Raw genomic sequence first — 25901 nt, 5'->3', positions numbered from 1 at the left:
TTTAGTTTCTCAAAGAAATATTTTTGGATGTCTCATTTGTACCGGATTATTTCAAGTGTTTTGTGTAATACATATAATACTTGTTTTAAATTAGCCAAAGATTCCTTTATATAACAATTGTACTGGGTTTCTGAAAGTGAAATCTTTAAAATGTTGTGTACAGTTTTAAATATGTTTATTAATGGATTATTATAAATCACATATTTTATTTAAAATTTTGTCATGTATGTTATTTGTAAATTGTCTTCAAAGAAAAAGCCAATAAGATTTTAAATGTTTGCATTAAAGTAAAAAAAAGTCATTTGCGGTGTTTAACCCCGCTCCGAACAGTACGCGAAACCTTTTTTCGTTCATTGTTATTTGTGTCAGTCTTTTTTTCTTGGATTGCATTCTTTTGCTTTCCGCTAAAATCTTTAAGTTCCGTAGATCACTCTCCCGTTTACACGATTAAGGTCACGTGACGAAATTGCATTTCTGACTGAAAACACATTTGTTCTTTTTTTTTGGGGTGAAGGGAAAAGGCTTTTAATTGATAACTTTCAATCAAAGACGGAAAATTTTGCAGTATTATGGATTCAATAAATTTTCCGTCAAAGACTGTCAAAGTTCTTTTTAAAGTTGATGATGAATGTTTACATTCCATCAGAAAAAAGGTCGATCCAAGATCTTGACAGAAAACTTGTATCATAAAAATAACTGTAAAATATACAATCAAATTAAAAACGGCTCTTTGATGTTGATTATTCATTTAAAGATTGTTTTGCAGTTGTAGAATATGATAAATTATTGTCCTCGTGCAATATGAGAAGTTATTGCATTGATGCAATACTAGTCTTCGGAAATTTCACGCTTTGGTAAGTGTTGGGTGCTATACAATAGCATTTTAAAATTGTGTTCATGGTAAGAGGGTAACGTTTGCTATTTTTGTAGAAGAGACTAAAAGCACTAATTTCAGTATTTGTTCTCTTTATTAGTTAAGTAGTTTTATACATAGGCATATTTTGACTTTATTTACTTCATAAATAAATAGTCAAGTTAAGACAAGTTGTTTTTCTTGAGTAATTGTAGGTGGTGATATAGGCATTTTCGTACTTCATTTGTATTATCAAAGTGTAATCGTACTGTGATATCTGATGTTAGTGTGTGTGTGTGTGTTCAATTTTTGCCTCTCTGCATATGAAGAAAGGGGATATAATAGAATCGCCCTGGCTTCACATTTTGTAAGTCATTCTCTGGTTATTCTCATCAATGGTTTTTGATGAAACTTTATACGAAAGTACGGCATTTCGCATATGGAAAACGGTGGCGGATCCAGGGAGAGGGTACAATGGGTTGGTAACCCTCCTTTTTATGGAAAAAATTGTCATTTCATGTGTAAAATTTGGGAGAAGACTTATTAAGTTTGACTAACTTGTGACATATCCCATTTGTTCTAGTTGAGCAAATAAAATTGTTATAAACTAAACTAAAATTGACATAAATGGCAAATAATGTCCTAGTTTTTCCTTTTTCTGAGGAACCCCGGCTGGCATCCCTCCTTTTCAAACGCTGGGTATATATATGCTCGGAAGGATAGTGAATTCAGCATGGAATTTTAAATGTTCATAGAGCGATATTGCAGTTACTTCGTAATTACAGAAATTTTACGGTGGTCATCACACAGACCACGTGAAATAGACTGATATAATGTTGCTACTTTATTATCTTCAGATAGAGTTTTACGTCTTATCGGAAATGTGTTGGTTTGCTTGCCTTATCTTCTGTTTTTTATTTAATCATATTTAATTCTGTTATCAACATTGTGTTTGTAGATCGTATCTGTTCCATGTTTTCACGTTTAGTACTTGAATTTTTCTGAATTGTCCTTCTACTTTGGTGCTTCAACATAATTTGCCCGTATTAAATAATTAAATCAAAATATAATGAAGGTTGGGCATCTTGTATCGAAGGCAAATACTGTGGGGTGTTTATAAGTAAAAAAAACTTGTGTCCCCGTGAAGTGGAGATGGACAGAGTTTGTGTTAGCTTACCAACAATATTTATAGTATAACAGAAAGCATGAAAAACTCCATTTCGTACAAAAGTTGCATGGATGTTAAAAAAAATATTTATTGCATTTATTTGGTAAAAGGTTAATTTTGTATATTTTTATGTATACTGAATGTTTTTTTGTTCTTTTTTGATAGATTCTTATTTTCATCTAATGCTGCATATATACATTAAAATCAAATTCAAAATCTTCTTTTCATTATTTAACTGCCGCGATGATCTCAGGATAGCGTGCTCACCTGGAAAGAGGAGATACAGTATTTGTTGAATTATCAAGCAAAAGCAATATATAATACATGTATATGTAACCCTGTAAATAATTACATGTTTAATTAATCAGTTTGTAAAATATCCAGTATGCATCACCAAAAACATTTCCTAAGTCGATCGATTAACAGCAGGGTTTGATACTAACAGTGGTCCGGTAGTCCTGTGCCTACCAAATTTTAGAGAGGACTACCATGAAATTTTAACCGGCACTCCTTTGAGGTACCTAAATTATTTTTTTTAAATTTTATAAGTCCTACAGATAGGACCACGAAATGATTTTGAAGACTATCCAATTTGTCTATCAGATAGCTCTAGTGACGAAAGGCAGTGTCAACCCTTGAACAGCATAATTAATTTAATTATAGGTCTCTGTTAACAGGAATCGAAAAAAAAAAAACCAAAACAAACAAACAAACAAACAAACAAACAAAAAAAGGGAGAGACACCGTGACGGTACAAGTCACCACGCAAAAGCAATATACCAAATATTTAAGCAATCCCTCAAAAAAACATTGAAAAATCTGTATAATGACAGTTCCAGAAAAATGTGTTGCGGAATGAGAGAATGGTCGAATGACGGAGTATATCCCATCTCTTATGGAGCGAGGGTAAAAACTACGCACAAACAAAACAGAACAAACAAACGAAAACAAGATTAAAATATAAGAACACAAACAAGAGACTTACACTGTAAGTGCAATATTTTGGTAAGCTGCAATAAAAAAGCCTGTTCAACAAGTATTTTAGCCATTTGAAATTGAGTTATCTCCCTTATTACACACCATTCAATCGAGGAAACCAAAACGAAGGAACATGTCAACACAGAAGAAAATTGGAATTCTGGTGGAGTTTAATTATGAAGACCTAGAGGTAAGAAATGTGTGTCCAAATGAACGTTGTACCCTCAGTTGTAGTTTCTTGTAGCACCATTTAAATATATGGTCAAAACTCGTGTTAGGTCTTAGGATGAAGCCGGCATATTTCACCATCAGCGTCCTAAATAACGAACCCGAGAAAACATAAAAAAAATCAAAATGAAATTTACACCCGGTCTGAAATATAAAAAATTTGTCAAGCCGCTCCTTCAGATATCTTTCATATATAGTTCTAGTTAACATTGTGGTTTGGAACTTGATAATCAATAACAGCTCTAGAGGACGAAGTCCTCATAACGGTAATGCGAAATTAAGTCAAGCTTCGAAGCACCGAGAGCCTGATTTCAGTCTGACCAAAGTCATTTAAATCAAGATATTGATGCTTGTGGTCGGACAGAAAGTCACGTATTTTGGAGCTTCCCATACAAAGTTCGATATTTTCGTATCTTCCTCACTATAAAGCGTTTATTTTATGGTCTTCAAAAATTATTTAAATAGACCCTTTTGTGCTAAGGTTGGGGTAGAGTATGCTCAATATATACACTTCCGCGAGGAAAATTCTTTAGTTCTACCCAAGCCCTACCTCGCGGAAGTATATATTTAGCATGCTCACCAACTTACCACAAAAGGGTCTATTCAGATACTTTTTTTCGTTTCCGACATGCCATAATAGTAGGCCTTTCAGTCTTGAGCCAGAAAATCCAAAATATATCGGTCTCATTTATAAGCGACAAGAAGTGTCATGAAGCCTCAAGAAGTGACAAAAAAACTATCAATATGTCTAGAAAAAGCGACATGTGGGGAAACAGTAACAAGAAGAATTTTAAATATCGTCTTCTTTGTTACAGCTGCCTCATATTATTAACAATGGAAACATGAATCAAACAATTTTACTAGACAGTGATTAGTGAACAAATTTAATTTTAGCTAGAATAATATGTACGTCCTTTAACATACTTCATGTTCTTGGTGGAGCTATAGGAAGAGGTCTCACGACTCACAATGAAGCAAAATGAAACCAAGGGAACCAGGATTCGAACGGTAAACCATGGATAACGACTAGACAAAAGTAATATAGACACAGACACAGAAGAAAATGAAATGACCTAAATTACATACACATAGAAACAAAATTAAATGAGCAACCACAGCCTCCACTGAAAACGTGGAGCTTTGACTAGGTGCCACGGTAGGGTAAGCAGAGTCGGCCTGCGTCGAGCTCCTAATGAAATGTCGCGTCAGGGTAGCAAGAGAGGAAAATATGACTGTAAACAAATTGGTTCGTATGGTACAGATGGTCTTCCAGAACGATCCACAAGTTCAAGATGATGACCATAATACTTTTGTAGCGACATAACCGTGTTCCAGAGGCGTAAATGTAATGGTAAGAAGCCTAACACGGCCCGTAACTGGTTTTGCAAGTGTCACAGTTTTAGGTTGTAAAAATCAAAGACAAAGACACATTTCATTTAGTTTACTTCAACACTTTTAAGTTTATGGTGTAAATGTTCATGTAATTAGTTGATAAAATGTGTACTTATCAAGTTCAAGATAAAGTGTTTTTAATATGATACTGGTGTAAACTGTAAGAGGATGAAGTTTAACATTAATATTGGTATTTTTAAAAATATTTAAGCCTTTTACATTTTACTTTAACTATGATTTATTTATCTTCATAATTAAGCAACACTTTTAGATGAGCTATAAACGGATAAACATTCTGTTTTTGTTAAAGGTACGAAACTAGCAAAGATCCTAACTCGGTATTACAGGTTAACTATCTGCCTCTCTGTAAGGTCAAGGAATAAATTCGTTATGATAACCGATATGCGGACTTCGTCCTCTCTATCAATATTCCACCATTTCAAAGTTATTATAGTGTGAAAAATGGTCAAGTATCTGAAAAAATCCGGGCGTGAATCACAACCGGGATTCTCCGTTGCCTTTAATGTAACCCCTTTGTAAGTCCATAAGAACTGTTTACAGTTTATGATTAATTTTTCAAGGCCACTTACCAAATTATCTTAATGAAATTTTAACAAAAAAAAAAAAAGAAAAAAAAAAAAAAATAGAACAAAAATATATGCTCCTTTTTGTGGAATCCGGTTTAGTCTTCTTGGTACTTATTAATATTAATATTAATATTTTCATTTTGCCTTTTATCTGTCCGGTGGCTTTTGAAATTCTTCATCTGTCTTTATGACATTGCTTTTGAATTTACTTGTTTCAAATTCGAAATAAAAAGAAGTTGTACATAATGTAACCCCATCGTTACAGCTGTGGTATCCTTACTACCGACTAAGAGAAGAAGGGTATGAGACTTTTACGATAGGTCCCGAGAAAGGGAAAACATACAATTCCAAACATGGCTACCCGTGTAAAGCTGCGGAAGGCATTGATGACGTCAGACATGAGGTACGTATTTGGACATGTTAATATTTTTTATTTTTAGGATGTTTGAAATTTTTTTTTTCGGAAACTGAATGGTCATTACAATTAATTTTGTATATGGCTAGTCAAATAAAGTTTGTGTGTTTCTAGGGTTAATTACTCTTTTGTTGTTAATCGGTTTTAGAGGTATCATTGAGAAGGGGATATATATATATATATATGGAACGCCTAAACTGTCTGATGAGATACACATTTGTTTACGTGTTGTCAATTTTATATTACTTGCTGTGGTTTTATAATTACATGTGGTCATTTTGTATTTACGTTATGTAGGAACATCTTTACATTATGTCGTTTTGTCTTTACGTTCTGCACTTTTGTCTTTGCGTTCTGTCGTTTTACGATTACATTATTTCGCGGGAGTCGAAATTCCCATGTTTTTGGAATTAAAAAAAATATATATTCTGACTACGTAAAGATGAAACGACCTCACGGTATAAGAAAACCACTGCACGTAAAGATAAATCCACATAACGTAAATATATAATGACATAATGTAATCATAAAACGACAGAACGTAAAGACAAAAGTACAGAACGTAAAGACGAAATAACAGAACGTAAAGACAAAACGACATAATGTAAAAATGTTCCTACATAACGTAAATACAAAATGACCACATGTAATTATTAAACCACAGCAAGTAATATAAAATTGACAACACGTAAACAAATGTGTATCTCATGAGACAGTTTAGGCGTTCCATATGTATATATATATATTTATTTCTTTTACAAAAAAATACTTTCGTTTTCACTTAGGTTTCTTTGTGACATAAGTCCCATCTCTTAATGTCACGAATGTTATAAAGTTACTAGCTTTCACAAATCCCTTACTATTGCCAATTATAAGTGGATTGAAAGGGGTAAGACACATTCCAGACGATGTTTTTAGTGTAAAAAATATTCAGAAATATTACATAAGTACAGATGAATATATAAAGAACTGAATGGGATTGGAAAACAAATGTCGAATACTTGTACAAATTCCTCTCCCCAAAAAGGTGACATCCATAAATATACATAAATTCCTATGTATATAACGAATCTCCATGTTTGATTTGCAAATTAAGAAAAAACTACGCTGATTGCAGTGTGGACAAAGAACACGAAATAGATGCAGAAACAACATGTCCAGCTGAGTTTGTATCGGTTTTTGTACCCTTCTATCGATGGTGAACATTTATGTAGGATACAAACGAACGGAAAGCTAAACGACAAATTTTAGCTTCTATTATGTTTTTACACAAACAAGTAAACAACGAAATATATACGTCTGCTATATACCGGCAGGTACAAAACTCAACCTAAATTCTATCCGGAAATCGGTACAGACCCCCCGAATTTCCGGAAACGTAAAATACCGTTATGAGAACAGACAGCCATCCAAAAAAGACATACAACACGGTGCTTTAAAACACTCAACGAGCTAGTCACACATGTCACATCCGTATTACAATGAGAGGAAATCTACGGCGATAGCATATATTGGTGATACATTCATTATGTGTTTGATGATCTGTAAATTCGTGATGCCGATGTAGAACTATTTTTGATGTTTACAGATAATAGTTCTTGAAGCTTCCTTACCTTGCTTTTAAATGACTTAACTGAAAAAAAAATATTTCAGCACCACAAAATGTCGACAAAATATAATTCACTTCGTATCATTAATTTAGGAATTAGCTGGTTTAATTATCCCTGGGGGATTTGCACCTGACTACTGGAGAAGAGACAAACGTTTTCTAGACTTGGTTAGGAATGTTTATGAAGCAGGTAGGTAGATAAATTTTACGATTTCTGACGCTTTCTGAATTTTAACGCTTTATGACGAGTCTGCGTCGTTAATCAGGGTGACTCTTTTCGCCGAGAAACTCTGGGGCTTGAAGCCAATAAATGCGATATTGGGCTTTGAGTTCGGCTATCGAGAACAGGGAATTCTAGCTCACTGCGTTTAGTCGACTGTCCTATGCAATATCAAATAAATCCAAATGCTGTTATTTTCCAAAGTATAAACAGAAATATAAAGTACAAGTAGTTTACAAAAAAAAAACACGTCTGCTCACGATGGGAGTCCCTTAACAAGTAATGATACAAGTTTAAATAGAGATTCTATGTCGTTAAGCCAATGAAATTTGTTGTGGTCAATTTGGTACTTGAAACGTATAATGGAACACCCAGTTATAGGACACCCTGACCATTTAAATAGAAAAATTGCATAATGTTTAAAGTTCTATATCTTAGGTATACAAGAAAATAGAATTTACTTAGCAAGCTTAACCTTGATAACAGTCAGAAAATTAAACGACCCTATAGATATAGATTGACTTTGGTGTAAAACAACCAAAATCCGTGTCTAACATAAACAAGGCTTGATTAGATCATGAAGATGAAATTAAATCGTCATGCTTTTGATGCATTCCACGTGAAGTCAATCGTTACTCATTTTCCTTGATAATTGAAAATGTTTTCTCTACCGTATAAATATTTTAAGTTATTTGGAATATCAATATGAGTGCTTTCGTGTTAAGCAACCACTGGGTCAATACAACTGCTGGTAATTATATGTCCACGAGGACATTCACTAACCCAGGAGTAAGACTTGTTTGACCCAATTAATGTCGTAGATAATTGAACAAAATTTGTAGTATTACAAATTCAAAATCCTAAATCATTAAGTTTCATTCCTAGTATTGCACTAAGTAAAACTGCTCTGTGCTGGATTTGGCTTCCTGATTCGATACTTTTGGTTTAGATTATTTCTTGTTTGCTATATAGTTTCAGATTTAGATCTTCCTGTATATTCGGCTATAATGCTGCTGATGAAAGGTTATTCCTTGAAAACGTGTACAGCATACCGAAATCTGCAAATTTGATACGAGGTGTATTTTCATGTTTTTTTTCTGCGGCCGTACTTTGCCAAATATGCCCAGTGGAATAATGAAAGAAAAGTCGTTTTTTGATGTTCTACCAATTTAATATGATAAAGTAGCTTTACTGTTACAGTATTATCCACTTTTAATTGAATGTATCTACATCAAATAAAATGTCGATAAAAGGATAAATAAACAACAGTCTGTATAACTTTAAATGCGCACATCTCCACTGTCACATAGACACAATTTTCATCATCGTCTCTCATCATTTACTGATGTGTTCCTGTCTTACATCCATTCATGCTCTTACCGATGCATTTCTGTCTCGCATCCATTCTTGCTCTTACTGATGCATTTCTGTCTCGCATCTATTCATGCTCTTACCGATGCATTTCTGTCTCGCTTCCATTCATGCTCTTACCGATGCGTTTCGGTCTCATTTTTATTCATGCTCTTACCGATGCGTTTCTGTCTCATTTTCATTCATGCTCTTACCGATGCGTTTCTGTCCCATTTTCATTCATTCTCTTACCGATGTATTTCTGTCTAACATCCATTCATGCTTTTACCGATGCGTTTCTGTCTTATTTTCATTCATGCTCTCACAATCTTATTCTCTCTGCACGTTTACACTTTAACGTTTTCTGTCTTCGAGCTTTTTTCTTTTGATCATACCTTTCCTTAACAAATGTATCATGCTCGAGTAGTGTAATCTAAGAAATGTTTGATCAGTAATAAAGAATTATGTGTCTGAGAAATGGTTTATCAATAATAGGGAATAGTTTATATGGGGATAGCTGCATCTTGAATGGGAAATGATAGTTCTGTAAAGTTGCGTATCAAAGATGGAAATTGTAGTGTCTTAGAAAATGTGAACAGTTAGGGAATAATCTATCGTAAATTTAGAAAGACATATACCAAAATTTGAAGTGTTGTCTGTAAATTTAGGACGGGGTTACGTCAAGTAGGAATAGTATGTCGTAAAATGTGATACGTCCACATTTTGGTGTGTCGTAAACTGAGAGTTGTGTATCGTAAACCGGAAGTTGTGTATTATAAACCAAGAGTTGTGTATTGTAAACTGAGAGTTGTATATCGTGAACCGAGAGTTGTGTATTCTAAAGAAGTTTACACAATGTTAGTACGGTTTACACTTTCAACTAAAACAATTCTCCCACAATATGTTCACAATAGTTGATTTGGTGAATTCATTTATAATTGTAACAGTTTATTATTAATTGCGTCTTAATTCATTTTCTCTGACTGGTGAGTAAACTGTTTCAAGATTCAGTAAGGATACTGGTAACATAACTATCCCTGTCTGAAATTTGGTTGATCAATAATTTGGAATGGTGAGTCTGAGAAGTGGTTGGTCAATAATTTGGAACGGTGAGTCTGAGAAGTGGATGATCAATGATTGGAAATGGTGAGTCTGAGAAGTGTTCGATCAATTATTGGGAATGGTGTGTCTGAGAAGTGGTCGATAAATAATTGGGAATTGTGTGTCTGAGAAATGGTTAATCGATAATTGGGAATTGTGGGTCTGTGAAATGGCTGATCAATAATTGGGAATGGTGAGTCTGAGAAATGGTTGATCAATTGAGAATTGGGAGTGGTTTATTTGAGAAGTGGGGTATCGAAAGATGGTTCTGAAAAAAAAATGTGATGCTTTATGGACTTTCTTTTTTACTATTGCCTAGATTTGATTAATTCTTAATTTTTTTATTACCCTTTATTTTATTTACACAGCATTCCTATTTGCTAAAACATGTTAAAACAGCTCAGATGTATGACAACTGATATTTTACTTTCGCATAACAATAAAAAAGTTCTAAAATGTTCCTGTGGAGATATGTACACTTCGTAGAGATCAAACAATTTGATATGAGGGAGACTAAAATAAAATGGTAAAAAGATACATAGCCATTATTATATAGTATAAAACATAATAAGAGTTTAATGCTAATGACGCTACTTACGTTATTAATTATTACTTCAATATATGTCTACCAGGATTTGTACATGCACGCAATAAAAATGTAATAATTAAAAAAAAATATTCTAAAAATATTCTAAACATGTCTAGACTGAAGTTAAAGTTTCTATTGTCACAGTAGTTTATCACTGTAATGTATTTCTTATAAGATAACAAGATTTACCTAGCAGTTTGAATTTGCACGGAGCAGAACGACGTCCTTGTCATATAAAACAGGTTATTTGGTATCGTTAGCTGTGACATTGATTTTATTCCGTATTAATTACATATTTTCATGTAGTGTTTCTTGTTTTTTAATCGTGCTGTTTTGCATATGTAATCGAATCATGAGTCACAGCAGATGATATCAGTCTAAACATTACATTTTGTACCTACAGTCGTATTTGGTTTTTCAATAAGTAGACACTTGAATATGACGTAACAGAATAAAGTCTATACTTAAAAGGCGTTCCATATTATGCTAGAAAGGCCTATTGATCGAGGTTAGGCATAGCTTATTAACGGCTTTGTACTTGACAAGACACGCCATGAAATTTTGAGACGCACATTTTTCATCAGCAGGAACACAAAGAGAATTTTTTTTTCTGTTCATTTTCAGTTAGTTTTGTTGTAACGGGTGGGTCTATTATTATAGAGGGGTGTCGTTTGAACGTTTGTATCATGTTTTCGGCTAACAAGTCAAAGACTTCCCGAACGTTAATATCTTCTTCGGAACTCACTTCCATGTACGGAAATCCTATATGGTATGCAAATGTCTCCGCTTTTTCTTTCGGCACTTCTCTGATCTTTGCATGGCATCTTGTGCCAACAACTATTGTTGCAATTTGATCGGGGTTCGCTGTGTACTGTTTCAGATCTGTTAACCTTGCAGAAGAATCAAATATCAAAATTTATTTATTTTTGTCTTGAAAATATTCACTGAACGCAAAAATATGAAACTTCTGATATTATCTAAGTTTTGAAAGCAAAATAATACAGTAATATTTTGTTTCAAGACGTATAAATAAGTTCTATACAAAATTTTAAATATCTTTAAAGTTGAAACATTAGGTACCGTACCTAAGCGTGGAATAAACAAAGACTTTCACGTGTATTCTCTTTTCGATAGCATCTATTTGAGTCATTTAGTGTTGATTGTTCGAAGCCGACGAGTCATTGACTTTGGTATTAGAAAAGAGATTGACGAGTAATTCAAAATGCATTGTTAAAAAAAAAACAAAACAAAAACAAAAACAAAAACAAAAAAAAACAAAAACAACAAAAACAACAACAACAACATAACAAAACAAAACAAAACAAAACAAAACAAAACAACCAAACAAACAACAAACAAAAATTAAAAAAAAACTAACGCTGGTCCTACCTAAACTGCATGTTTCTCGTTTTTGGATTAAGAGCTGTCCTTTCAGGTTTGAATACGTATGTGTTTTGTTCTGCATTTTTTTCATTCGACTTAAGTGATTTCAGTATCGATCGAAATATTGTTCTCACAGATTTTATAAACACCTCTGTTTCCTGTTTCCCCCGTTTTGGCCATTTGTTGAATTACGCATTTGAAGTTTTTTTAAAGCTTAAAAGCCTTTACCATGTGACACCTACCATGACGTGATGTTTTCGTAGGATGTTTTATTTGTAACATCATATAAAACAAGACAGCCATGTGCACCTCTGTAGTAGGAGGCTGTGAGAGATCGATAACGTTCTTGACCTGAAAATATAAACACCATCGATGACATTAATAGGGAAATTAAAGTATTTCAAAACGACAATTTGTCCAAAGTAGTTTTTTACAGTTTACTGTTAAAAGGCTGTCCATGTAAAAATCTGGTAGATTCTATGATACGGGTGGCACAGGGTAAATTTTATCCCACTGAATTGTTTATTCTAGTGTGATGTATATATCATATATCAAATGTCAAATGGTATAAAATTTGTTTTAGATCGACAATGGATCGCTCAGAATATTGATTTGAAGCAACCAAATGGATGAACATTTTTTTAGAACAAAACTTGTCATGTGCCACCCACTGCCTGGTGTTTGGATGGACACTCTCTTCGATACAATTGTTGGTTGATATTGTGCATGGATGGACCCACAAAGTTTTAAAAAGATGCATTGGTGGGTGGTTTGTGATAAATGGGCTTGGGGACTTGAATTTTAAGAATTGGCTAAACAAAAGCAAACAAATGTTTGATAGCACAAGACAAATCGATTCCGTTGGAAAGGATACACCACTTGTTCACCTTATATAGATCAGAATGATAGTCGGTTGTTGTTCACTTAATAATTTCAGATTTGGCTGAGCTGTTATTTTCACAGATTCAGTCATAATGGGCAATTTCTGGGCAACAACTTCCTGTTTTGTAAAATAAGGTTGTTTTTAAAGCTTGGAGTGAGTTTATGTTATTTAAGTACCAGTCCATATAAAATTCAGACACTGTCCATATTAAAGTGATTCACGGCAAAGAAAAACCCACCGAACAAACATGGAAAACACACCAAACATTTAATGTTTTTTCAATCTACATATGCTATATTTTTACGTAATAGTTGTCCTTTCCATATTCAGATCTGTACTTTTGAAAAAAAATCATACATTTATCTCCCACTAAAATCGAACAGTCAAGAACGGTAACTCTTGCAAAATGCCAATTTCATGCACAATCTATATAATTTTTATCTCAAGAGTGCAACAACCAATTGACAAACTAAGACTTGTTATGTAATCAGTAATTGTTTCTGGAAAAGAAATAAAACTGAATTCGGTGGGTTTTTGACATGCATGAATCACCTTCTGTCTGATTTTTATAAAGACTGATATTTAAGTTTTGATGTTTTTGGGAAATATATTCTTGTATCTTTGACAGTTTTAAACCACGGAAATGGAAACTAAAATACATTATACAAGAGAATAAAAGCCAAATGTTATATTTAGTATGTACTTAAAGTTTCTAAAGTTGCAGTTTCCATATTATTGTGGATAGCAGGGTACATATCATGACTTATTCATGGTGACCTTGATCAGGTAGATACTGCTTTGTCGAGTCACTGGATTAAATGTAATCGGTCTGCAATCAGTGAGTGACCGGGTCAAAATGTGGTCGTTTTTTCATTATTTAATAAATTTGTTTCCTACAGGCGTTTAACGAAGTTCAACGCGTGCTTTGTAAAACGTGTTAGAATTTATTTTCTTTTGCTGAGGGAAGTACTGTATGAGTTAATGGGGAATTAGGAAGAAATTTGAAATGAAGGCATGGACAGGACATAAGAAAACAATAAGAAAAGCAGAATCTCTTATTGTCCATTGGTCAATTTCACAAAAAATCGTAAGTGTAAAATTAGTCATAAGTTATGACGTCATAGTAAATGAAAGTATTGTGACGTCATAACTTACGACTAATTTTACACTAACGATGTTTTGTGAAAAGGACCACTGATGCTTTTATAGTGTATTTTAAAACCATATCAGTAGTAAACAAAACACATGCATAAATATTCTTTAAAGTACAAAAAGCAAGTTGGACTTTTTTTTCATATCCCCCTAAAAAAAATCAAATAGTTATCTTCCTATAAAATAATTTATTTCATTTTGTTTTATGTATCATAATGTTAAAAGTTTGATTTTAAATAAAATTTATCAGTTGTAGTTCATGTTTAAACCAGATTGTAAAATGTGAAATGCTATGAATAATACAACGGGAAGCATGGCAGGCCTTGGTCTTGATAGTTATCGGGTTTCTTATTCTTGAATAGGGAAATGCTGGGCTAATAATGTATTGACATCAAAATTAATTGAGAGATTACGATTCTAGAACATCACAGACAGACAAACGGGCCAACGGAAAATCTAACGGACGGCGAACAAATAGATGGACGGACGGACAGTTGCGTTAGTTACTTTTAAATAAAATATGTTGATATATGTTCGTTCCAATTTCACAGAAAGATAGACAGAAGAATGAAAGTACGGCGGACACAAGAGTACGTTTGTTAGAAACCAATTAAGGAAAAAAAACAGAATAAACTTGCATACATACACTAAATGAATAATACATAATACACTAATATTTTGAAGGCATACATGCATTTTAAGTGAAGAAAATCTGTAAGAAAGAAGTCTGTGTCTGTAGTAGCTTTATGTCTTAATGCAACAAAGTAGTATGACGTTTGGAATGCTACCCTTGTATATTTAAATGGACAACTTTATTTATAAATTGACAATGAGTCAATAGTTTCATCAGGTGATATATAAAGTTTTAAACGCCCTCAAATATTTTTGAATCACCTTGAATTTGTGACGTCACTAGAAGGTAAATATTTATGACCTTGTCTTGGTTGCATTCGTGATAAAAATAGTACCAACACTGATATGTGGCTATAAGGACCCGAAATAGACTTTAGTTTTAGGTAGACTATTTTAATGGTTAACGCTATCGAATTGATATTCAATGCGTAGTTTAATCTAGTTTTGTTAGAAGTTGGAATTCCAGTTTAATCTTATATTTCTGAGAGGTGTATTACTTTTCTTGTGATTTTGTCTTTTTTAAATGGTTAAGATGTGAATTTGTGTTCCTTGTGTTGAAAATTATGTAGTATTGTGTGACTTCCTTTTCTTATTTGTTCGGTAGCATACATCATGTATTGTTTCTGCTGACATTTTATCTTCTTTTTTGTTCGGTAGATTCTTTCTTTTTATTTCTCTGTTTTCCTTGTCTGGTCATTGACCCTATCTGTATTACATGACTTTGATTTCATCTAGAATTTCGATTCCCTAGAGTATTCTGACTACAAACGGTCAGACTCGGATCAAATTTAAACTACTTTATTATTAAACATTTCATTGCAACAATTCCAGGAAAATAAATCAATCATCAAATTATCACCTCTGTCGAAATGATGATATGGTAAAGCGTTATCAAAAACACGTTACTTTAGTAAATAAACACAAAAAAGCATGAGAACGCTAAACATGATGCTAGGGTGCCAGACATTTTCTACTCCTGAGGTGACTTATGCGTGTCCGGGTGTCAAAAGAATAGGTCTGCAGCAGCCTATAGCTTGTCGTAAAAGGCGACTAAAAAGTGCTCAGAACCCTGACCGGGGGCCAGGGGGGCTCTGCTTTGGGTTGTGTTCCCCAGATGGTGGAATGGGGTAACCCTGGCATATTACATGCTGGGGTCGTCAGGCCATAATACGGAAAACCTGATCGCAAACCATAGTGGTGCAACGTGTTGGGAAATATGTCACATTCCTCGCACGTTAAATAATTTTGCTGTGGTATTCAATAGGAGTAGGAACCTTTGCGCTCCGCAACAGGAGGCTAAATTGCCCGACACTACCCACCCTACCTATTCCCAGTGGCAGTCAAAATTTGTCGACCCTGTTGTCCATGTGTCCCATCCCATTTCGTTTCATCATCATGTTGATCGCCTAGATATAGTTGGAATATTTCTGTTCGGGCGTTAAACCCCAACAACCAATCAATCAATCTATTCCTGAGGTTGCTTTGCGAGAAAAAAAGCAAAACCTCTAACAGATTAAGAATGTGCCGTTGACACCAGTAATGACTATTATTGCAAGTAATTAATATATTTTCACTACCAATGAAAAAAAAACAGACTATTCGCTTTTCTAGTAAATTACTGAGTTAAAATTCAACATATGCTAAGTTCTATTTAAATAACCATTTGCAGAAATACTTATAAGTTTAAAGTAATTTGAATCATTTATGAATTATCAACTTATGTACTGTTACAAAATTTGAAAAGAACTCCAATGCATGAAATGAAATATGATACATGTATATTAATAGAATTTTGATATTGATATAAACTGCAACATCTTGCAAAATTCCCTGTGATTATTTATGTAGACTTGTATTGAAGCTTTTATTATATGTAATGTGAAAACAAACGTTGTCAAATTCCTTTAAATATAATCGATATGTAAGGTTAGATAAAACTACCCCCCCCCAAAAAAAAAAAAAAAAAAAAACCCAAAAATACCAAAAAACAAAACAAAAAACAAAAACAAAAACAAAAAACAAAAATTTGGCAAGTTGAATTTCTATTTGGCTAGCAAGATCAATATTCCTCTAGCCAGATTGGCAAGTTGGGGAAAAAATTGATTTCCACACTGCATTGTCATTAGTTTGGTCGGGTCAGCAACTGGAAACACTGTGGATACAATTGTTTAATAATCACATTCTCAGAGAAAGGGAGGATTGCGGAATTTGAATCCCCATTTTGTGGAATATCTTTAAACTGATTTTTATTTTGTTGTGCATTTCAATACGGTTATAACACAATATGTCAAAAGATGTTGCAAATCTGTTCTGTATCTCTCAATCTGATGGTTAATTACATTAAGTGATATTCAAACGCTGCCTGATTCTTAATATATAAATAACTTTAAGTCAGTTTAATCTGGCCATTTATTATAATCATAGAGCCGTTTCTTAATTTAGTACGTTGCCCTTTATATTCATAAGGGATGAACACTACTCATTATGAAAGTTGTTTATGTTGTACTGTACTCATTTGCATGCAGAGACGGGATTAAAAGCTGGGTGAGACATAGGCGTATAATCCCAAGCTCCGAACAGCGTCTGACGTTCGAAATTCACTTTTGACGCTGCACCCAGCCCTCTCAGAAGATGTAAGAATCTTGCAGAGTCGAGAAAAGTGAATGATTTTACGCGACGTTATCCGATTGTCAAACGACGTTTGATTTGAATAATAATAGGATAATTAGTTGGAAAGAGTGAATAAGCAAAATATGAACACGAGTGCCAAAGAACGCCTAGATTTAACGAGTGTACGAGTTAAATCTTTATGCGTTCTTGGCACGAGTGATCATAACTTGGTTGTTCACGATAATCAATTGATTATCCTATTTATTATATAGATTTCGTCCATTATTCACTACTATTTTCAATATGAATTTTATATTTTGAAAACGGCGGATTGCTATTCGGGTTGGGAAGTTTTGGCGGGAGAGAGTGCGAGAGTGAAATTACAGAATTTATTTCTCAGTGTGAATTATCGATTTTCTTGCACTTTGAACATTCGGTAAATCACTGCTATCTATACAATAATGTCCGAGAAAGGCTTGTCCGCGGTTAGTAAGAGAGGAAACGAACGTCTGACGCTGTGTGGAGCTTCGCATGATCCTTGAAGGAGCAAATATACTCTTTGTGCAGGAGACTCTAAGGTTCCCTTTGGACATGTCTGATGATCGCCTCCTAATTTGTGAATTTGTATAACAATATAATATATATACTGTTGCATGTATGTTTCTGAGCATTGTGTTTACTTGATCTTTTAATTGTGTCATTTTTGTTATTAAAATTGTTAATGCTATTCTTTTAATGCTGTTGAGAGGTTACCCATGGAAACACGTGTACAACGTATTTAAATTTACAATATGTAAAACTGGTATTTTTTGTATTTATTTTTAAATAATGAACAACAGAGAAAAGATTTTTTTCGGAAAATAAGTAAAGAACAGGAAAAGGATGATATAGAATACATACATTACATGCTTGATCTTTTAGTTTTATCGTTATTAATATTTTTAACTGTATTATTTTAAGTCCACAAACCAAATATATTAAGCTGAAAATCACACATTGCAATCAAAACCTTGGTTCAAAAATTATGGCGTATTCTAACTTTCTAATCAATATTTTTAATGGAATTATTTCTTCCAAATACAGACAATTGAAATGAGTTTTATATGTGAAAAACTTTTCTCACTAAATCAGTGACAGTGACCATACAGGTCACGTGACAATGACTTACATTCCATGCACATAATGCAAATTCTTACCTGCAGTGTCCCATATATCCATTTTAATGCTATGATTTGTTCTTCGAAATTCTGTCTTGACCCGTCCGGTACGCTGCCCTTTCATGGATGTTATTTTATCCGGCCCTACCAAGGCATTAACGAGTGATGTTTTACCAACTCCCAAATCTCCAGTGATCACAACCTTTGTAACATAGCAAGGTTGATTTGGTATTGCCTTTTTCTCATTCTTTTTTTTCTTTTCTGAAAAGCTTGTGCACGCAGATTTCCTCGCACGAGCCTCTTTTTGATCTTTTTTATCAATGTCATCATGTTTAACATCACTTCGTTTTACGTCGTTTGATAGATCGTCAAAGACGATTGTATTTTTTCTGTGTCCTATTTTATCGTTCATGTTCAAAAGAAATGAAGGGAATCTATGTCACATTATTGCAGAAAAAATGAAATGTGTTATTTCTTTTATAGACGAAATCACTGAAACTCCAACATAAAAACGAAAGCAGTCACATGTAACAAGTTCACAGAGATTCCTAAATGTAAAATTAGTACGGATAAAATTATGAATTTCAATACGTCATGGTATCAGATATATGATAAACATTTGTTTGAACTAATGATAACCCAGCGTTGACGTCCTAAATACAGGTGATCAACATTTTCCTTTATTCAATGAGTTTTGATTCACCACAAGAAGTAGAACGAAACCAACGGCCGAAATTTCACGTCTTAATGATGTACAATATACAGTCATACTACAGTTTACCTTGTCTTCTACAGAGTTTATCAGTTTGTTTCACCTATGTTCGATTTCTCCGATTTTTCTAGTTATATCTGGCATTTTCAGACCTTCCGATATATCTGCATACTGGTATTTGGAGTTTGTCGGTATAATTATGTTTTGTAAGTCAATTTTTTCATACCTGTGCACAATAAAGGTAACAGCTTTTGTTGAAAGCGATCCTTAAAGTTTGAATTTCTCTGGATGTTGCTCTTAAATTACATCACTTTTCCTCTCCGACAAATCCGTTCATGAAGAATCTAACAGTTAAGTATCGATTTCGTTTATTCATTGGATGAAAAAATCACCAGCCATTATTTTCCTTGTTTTATGTCCTTTTTATGAAATGTAATAAATTTTCTGTTCGATTACTTTGTCGTCATGAAAAAGTTATCTTGCAGCACCAGGAATAACTTCTGTATGATGGATTTACTTAGATTATCTTTCACATTGTCCGTTTCAAAATTGAGGTTCTTATCACACCGTCCAATAAATTTTCTTCTTATTTGTTGAATTCTCGGGAGTAGTCTATTCTCACGTGCTTTTTAAGGTATGCACCTAGCAGGCGTGGTTGATAGTCTGTATTAAATTTTTGAATGCATAGAAGAACTATTCACGTTTTCGTTTGTTTGCTCCCATAGCACATACACATGAATATTTATTTATGGATGCATTCAAGCGAATGTTTCAGATTAATCAATTACTGATACACTTGCTCGGAACCAGAAACATACAAAGATGTTCATATCCATTTATCAAAATCCAAAAATTTAAACCGCGGTTTATCATGTGCTATTTTGTAAATATTGCTGTTTAAAGTTTATATTATCGACTGTCACAGCTTTTTACCTTTTTCAACTTCCTTAAATAGTCATAATAACAAATAAAACATGTGCTTTGTCAAGGCTTAAGCAACACTATCGATTTCCAATTCAATCACATGATTTACCTGGGACGTTTAATTTCCGCGGGTAAATGGGTGCGTGGTCATGTTGTTAAATATACTGAAGTCATTATTAAGTTAAAGAGTAATCAAGGTTATAGCGGTAATCAAAAGAATGTAATCCAGGGACATAGACCAGACATGGAAAACAGACATGCACAACAAAGAACATAAAGTAACTAAAATCATACACACAAAGTAACAAAGTTGATATGCAAATTTCAAGATATTCAGATCCCATTTAAATGTTCAACATTTTTTTTAATAAGCTTTATATTTTTGTTTCTGCTTTGTAGTTTTAGTTTTGTTGTCTCTTAAAAGTTGAGATTTCTTAATTTAACCGCAAACATATTTTTTTGGCCTACAAATTAGTCTAAAATAACGGGTGGTTATGTTAATTATTAATATCTGCATAGTAGTAATTTATTGCTGGTTGTTTTGGTATTAAGATTTTTATATGTCGTCATCTTTAATTCTTTTGAAGTCGCAGAATGTAAGATTTCATTTTGTGTGTTCATCTCCCTATGGAAACAGGAAAGATGTTAAAAATGTCATATTTTGAACGTAATCATTGCTACACAAATAATAAGTATTTTTTTAAGTACCAGTCCATATAAAGTTAAGGCACTGCCAATGGTAAAGTAATTCATGGGGAAGAAAAACCCACCAAACAAACGATGCTTTTTCAGTCTACTTATGCTATACTTTCACATAACAACAATCTTTTCTGCATCCAGATCTGTGCTTTTAAGAAAATAATACATTCATCTCCCACTGAAATCAACCAAATGAAGCCGAATCAAGAACGATGACTCTTTCAGAGTGCAAATTTCATGTACAGTCTATATGATTTTCATCTACTTTTTTATTTACTTTTTTAAAATAAATTTATGTATTAGTCTTTAAAAAATTGTTTTTTTTTCTCATTGTGGTCGTCCTAAACATATAGAAAACAAACGTCAAACATATCTTTTCATGTTTTTCAAATATATGAAAAACAAAAGTTGCATTTTTTTCTCTGTTCAAATGTTTGTTTGGGCCTGGTAAGGCAAAACACGATAAAAGTCACGTATCATCTCAAATAATGCTCAAGTAAAATGTTTAGTGCTATTATAACGTATCATTCCTCCAAAAGCATTCACTACTTTCTCATGTTTTCTGAACGCTATGGAGACAAAATCTCATCATTTGAGTTTGGTTGTGTTCTCAGTTTGAATATACTACCGAAAAGATAGTCATTTTTCTGCAGATTTCATGATTACAATTGTTAGAATAATATATCAGTCGCTCGGAAAGAAATCTATATCGATCGATTTGAATATTTATATTTTAAGTAGTACTCCAGTTAAGAATCATGCAAAATGTGATTCATGGGTGAAAAACCTACATATTTTTATTTTTGATATTTTGTTTGAAATGCCATACAGAAATTAACAGTCGGTATTTTATATACCCCGTGCTCTAAGGAGATAAAAATTATATATAATGCGCTGTAGATTTCAAAATTAAGGGAGATAACTCTGTAAATGACGCTCAAATACAATAGAATCTATGAGATTTTGAATGTTGATTATCTCTTAAGAGCAGGCAAATTCGAAGAAATAATTACACATTTCATAATATAGACCCATAATCAACTTAATATCAAAAATAAATGTAGCCTTTTTTGAGGTATATCACATTTTACAGATTTTGCATGATTCTTACAAAGACTACTACTTAAATGGTATTTTGATTGATCGTTGTATACACTGACATGAAAATTACAAAATTGTATTTCTTTTTTTACTTAAACAGGTAAACCAACAGCGGCAATATGCCATGGGGCTTGGATGTTCGTTTCAGCAAAAATTATAAAAGGAAAGAGGGCAACGTGTTTTATAGCTTGCAAAGATGACGTAGAAAATGCTGGGTGAGATCAAAGTTGCTTTTATTGCCGAATACGGTACTCATACAATGACGATCTAGGATTTATCAACAAAGGGAGGTTCAGGCTATTATTTACTAATTTTTTTAGAGAGAATTTTCACAATGATCACGATTTTTCAAACTAATGCTGAGGTATCGATCCCAGAACCCCTTTTGTTCCACCACTGTTGCTATAATATATATTCAAAGTGTTCCCAATTATTTTTCGTAAAGCATGCAACATATTTCTGCTATTGGTTGGAGGTTAAACTCATAAACAAATTATATAAAGATAATATTTTACTGACAATTACAAACTGTACTTCTTGCACAGTTTTAGACAGCTAAATCTGTGGATTTCCGAAGGCGCCATGTACAACAATATGACCATCTCTTCTTGTCTTAAGAGACTAAACAACGAAAACAATTTAACCACAACAACTCACATGATTGGAGGTTTTTTTTTTAAAAAAAAAAATAAAATTCGAGTCTTGCAATCATTTTGGTACAAGAAATATACATAATGACAAAAGTGAATCATTATTGTAGATGATCTACATACTTATTATAACCATCTCTTTAAACAACTACAGCACTTAAACCACAAACATCAAAGTAGATGTTTTACTGTCTTATTGAACAAAAAATAATCGTTTTCGTCCAAGAAACGGACATAAATAACAAAAAGTAAACTTTTTTAATGCTGTAACCATGCAATACAAAATTGATTGATGTTGACGACTTTGTTTACCTTTTTCTTTAAGCGCCATTTATGAAGATTCGCCTGTTGTTGTGGATGGAAATATGATAACATCAAGAGTACCACAAGATCTTCCAGAATTTACAAAGGCCATTATTGCAAAATTAAAATAAACAATAAAAACATTGTATGGGAAAAAGAATAAAAATGATAGCAATTTAAAAAAAAATACTTAAAGCATTTATCCTTTATTCATGTAGCTTTTCAATTAGATGTTTATAAAATATGTGACTATTCATAAAAATCGGTGTAAATGGTATAATCAGTCCTGGTGCAGTATTGGTAATTTCGCTTGCGATCTGCAACCGCCGTTCAGTTTCAGATATGCTGTCGTATTTCGTATAGGTTTTGAAGAAATGACTCTTAAGCAGCTTGCCGGAAAATTTAATGCAGGACCCTGAGGAAATTTTAAAAATAGGCAGCGATATTATAGTGTTATACACTATGTACTAACAAAACACTTCGTACTTTTACAGGAATTTAAATTTTGATTTTCTTTTTTTTTGCAATATGAAAAATGCCGAATTAATACGTTTGTGTGTGAATTCCATGTTATATGGTTATTAACACAGAGTAGCTCAACTGTTAGGCACTGTTGTAGATATTGTAATTGTTTACCTTCCATGGCAATGCATACACGAAGTCAAAAGGACGTAAGCTTTGTCCAGAACTCAGCCTTAATACGAGGCTTGGATCATAGCCAAAATCGGGCACCTGCGGAATACAGTGGAGATAAAGATATCTTCGGCGACATTTTGAATAAATACTGATTTTAACGATTGATTGATTGATTTTTGGGGTTTAATGTCCGGGCAGCAATATTTCAGCTATATTCAGACGATGAACATGAAATGGATGATAAAATGAACATGAAATGATGGTGAAACGAAAAAAGGGATGGGACACAAGGATAATAGGGTCTAAAAATTTTGATTGCCACTAGAAAAAGGGATGGATGGGTAAGTTCGGGCAATTTAGCCTCATGTGGCGGAGCGCAAAGGTGCCTCCTCCTATCGAATACCACAGCAGGGTTCTTTAACGTGATAGAAACGTGGCATCTTTCCCAACACGGTGCACCACTATCGTTTGCGGTCAGGTTTTCCGTATTATAGCCTGACAACCCCAGCATGTAACAGGCCAGGGAAACCCCATTCCACCTTCTTGGGCACACATCTCAGTTGCTCGGTGGGCAGAGCACTATTTAGTCACCTTTTACGACAAGCTTAACGCTGCTGCAGGCCTATTCTTTTAACACCCGGACCTGGACGGGGCTAATTTTAACGAAAGACGTCATCTACTTTGAAGTGCTTTAACATAAAATGAATAAGAATTGTTATGTAACATGCATTTAAAGTTAACTACATGTCCTTGACACGAAACAAATGTTACAAGATACATGTTAAACGATGCAATGAATACACATTTCTATCTCACTTTATAGTAATTAAGGATTTGATCACATGTAATATGTATGTTTAGTTTTTTTTTAAAGAATTGCTACGTGCGATACAGGCTTCAATTGATATTTACTTGGATGTTTATTTACAGACCATGTATGGACTTAACGTCCAATTCTATAATATTTTGGGATGGGAAATAAAGAAAAGGAGATTTGGCATGGGAATGGAGAAATTGGATTTCGTATAACCGGAGAAAATGGAAATCGTTCTTATTTATTTCGAAATCATATTTAATTTAATTTAAAAAAAAAACACAACTATTTTGTATGTTTTGATCTATGTTTGGATGTGTGGATGTATATTTGTATGTATGTATGTATGAATGAAGTATGTATGTATGTATGTATGTATGTTTGTTTGTTTGTATGTCATTCAATATTAACTAAAACTGTCATATATTTGAAAAGAGGTAAAAGTACATGGAGTATCTTTTAAGAAATCAGTCGTACGAAGATAATCAAATTTTTAGAAAGTCTTTTCAACATAACGTGCAGTACATATTAAGTTGTCGGTCTATTTTTTCTACTTTGAAAACATTTAGATATACATAACGTTCACGATTTTTGTATTCATTCCGCTTTTTATTTAAATAGATAAAATATATTATGAAATTTCAAAATACCTTAAGTTTAAGTAATAAGTCTTCATTCTTTGTATTGTACATGGTAGAATCTTTTGGTGCCTGATTTGGCTTTCTTTTTCGGTATTTTTGATTTTGGCTAATTCTTGTATACAACTTTATTTTAGATTTAGATCTTATATCTGATTCTAATCGTGCTGATGAGAGGTTGACCATTGAATCATGTGTTCTGATTAGAGATTACCCTTTGAATCATATGTACAGCAATTTGCAATTTTGTTACGAGTGTTTCTTTTTTTTTTAATCATTCAACCCATTTTGTCCCCACCACAATGTGGCGTGGGTACATAGATGTACCGGGAATTAATGGTTCTGTTTGTCAGTATGACATCAAGCTCTCACGCTTTCATTTATTGACAGTTTTTTCTCATACCTATCTCTGGATGTTCTATTTTAATGACCCCTAGGCCAAGTTCAATTTACTATATGTGTCGCCGTTTTTTGTTATTTGTAATTGCCATGTGACTTTTTGCTATTGTAGATATTCTCACGTCTGTTTTTTTAAATAGATTTTACTTAAACTTTCATGGAAGATGTGGTACTTTTATGTACTTTTATGTACATGTATTGTCCTTAATCATTATTAGACACTTAATGAACACAGACAAATATGCAAATAATGTATATTGACCGGTACATATAGTTTAAACAATCATGTATATTTTGGACCTTATGATGTAGGAACGTATCAACAGGACATTCTGTCCAAAAATATTGTCAGCGCCAACACGCATACAACAGGGGTCAATCAAACAAAAAGTCGTAAGTGTGAAATTGATCGTAAATAATGACGTCACAGTGTTATTTTAGGTTGCAAATACGATCAACGTTAACTTACGACATTTTGTGAAATCGATGCCAGAAGCACACTATTCAAACAAAATGCTCTGACGAAAGTTGAGTCATACTTGTCGAAAAGTCGTTATTCTGCATTATGATGATTGAATTCTTTTCATGTTACACCCTCGCGATATCAAACAAAGAAAGATCATGAATGTTAAATATATTGTGACGCTCACTGGCTAGAACTCACGACTTTTATTCAAAAATTAGATCACTTGACTTATTCAGTTGAGGTTTAAAAGT

The 25901-nt window shown here is 33.2% G+C and overlaps 2 protein-coding genes across 2 annotated transcripts; one reads left to right on the top strand and one right to left on the bottom strand.

The window, feature by feature from the left end:
• Nucleotides 1–3055: 3055 nt before the first annotated feature.
• Nucleotides 3056–23244, top strand: LOC148606143 (uncharacterized). The gene is made up of 5 exons (XM_088544117.1): nucleotides 3056–3189; nucleotides 5472–5609; nucleotides 7324–7420; nucleotides 21845–21959; nucleotides 22720–23244. Exons 1-5 carry the CDS (start codon nucleotides 3133–3135, stop codon nucleotides 22826–22828), a joined length of 516 nt encoding a protein of 171 aa, XP_088400243.1. The 5' UTR covers nucleotides 3056–3132; the 3' UTR covers nucleotides 22829–23244.
• Nucleotides 8600–20013, bottom strand: LOC148606144 (uncharacterized). Its single transcript, XM_088544116.1, has 3 exons — nucleotides 18348–20013; nucleotides 12116–12224; nucleotides 8600–11380 (listed from the first exon to the last, which is right to left on the bottom strand). Exons 1-3 carry the CDS (start codon nucleotides 18718–18720, stop codon nucleotides 11071–11073), a joined length of 792 nt encoding a protein of 263 aa, XP_088400242.1. The 5' UTR covers nucleotides 18721–20013; the 3' UTR covers nucleotides 8600–11070.
• Nucleotides 23245–25901: the final 2657 nt, after the last annotated feature.

The sequence above is a fragment of the Perna viridis genome, chromosome 9 (genome assembly GCF_037379345.1).
Source record: "Perna viridis isolate PV_CMFRI_1.1 ecotype Kerala chromosome 9, ASM3737934v1, whole genome shotgun sequence".
Taxonomy (NCBI): domain Eukaryota; kingdom Metazoa; phylum Mollusca; class Bivalvia; order Mytilida; family Mytilidae; genus Perna; species Perna viridis.
This window is presented reverse-complemented; position numbering and strand designations above follow the sequence as displayed.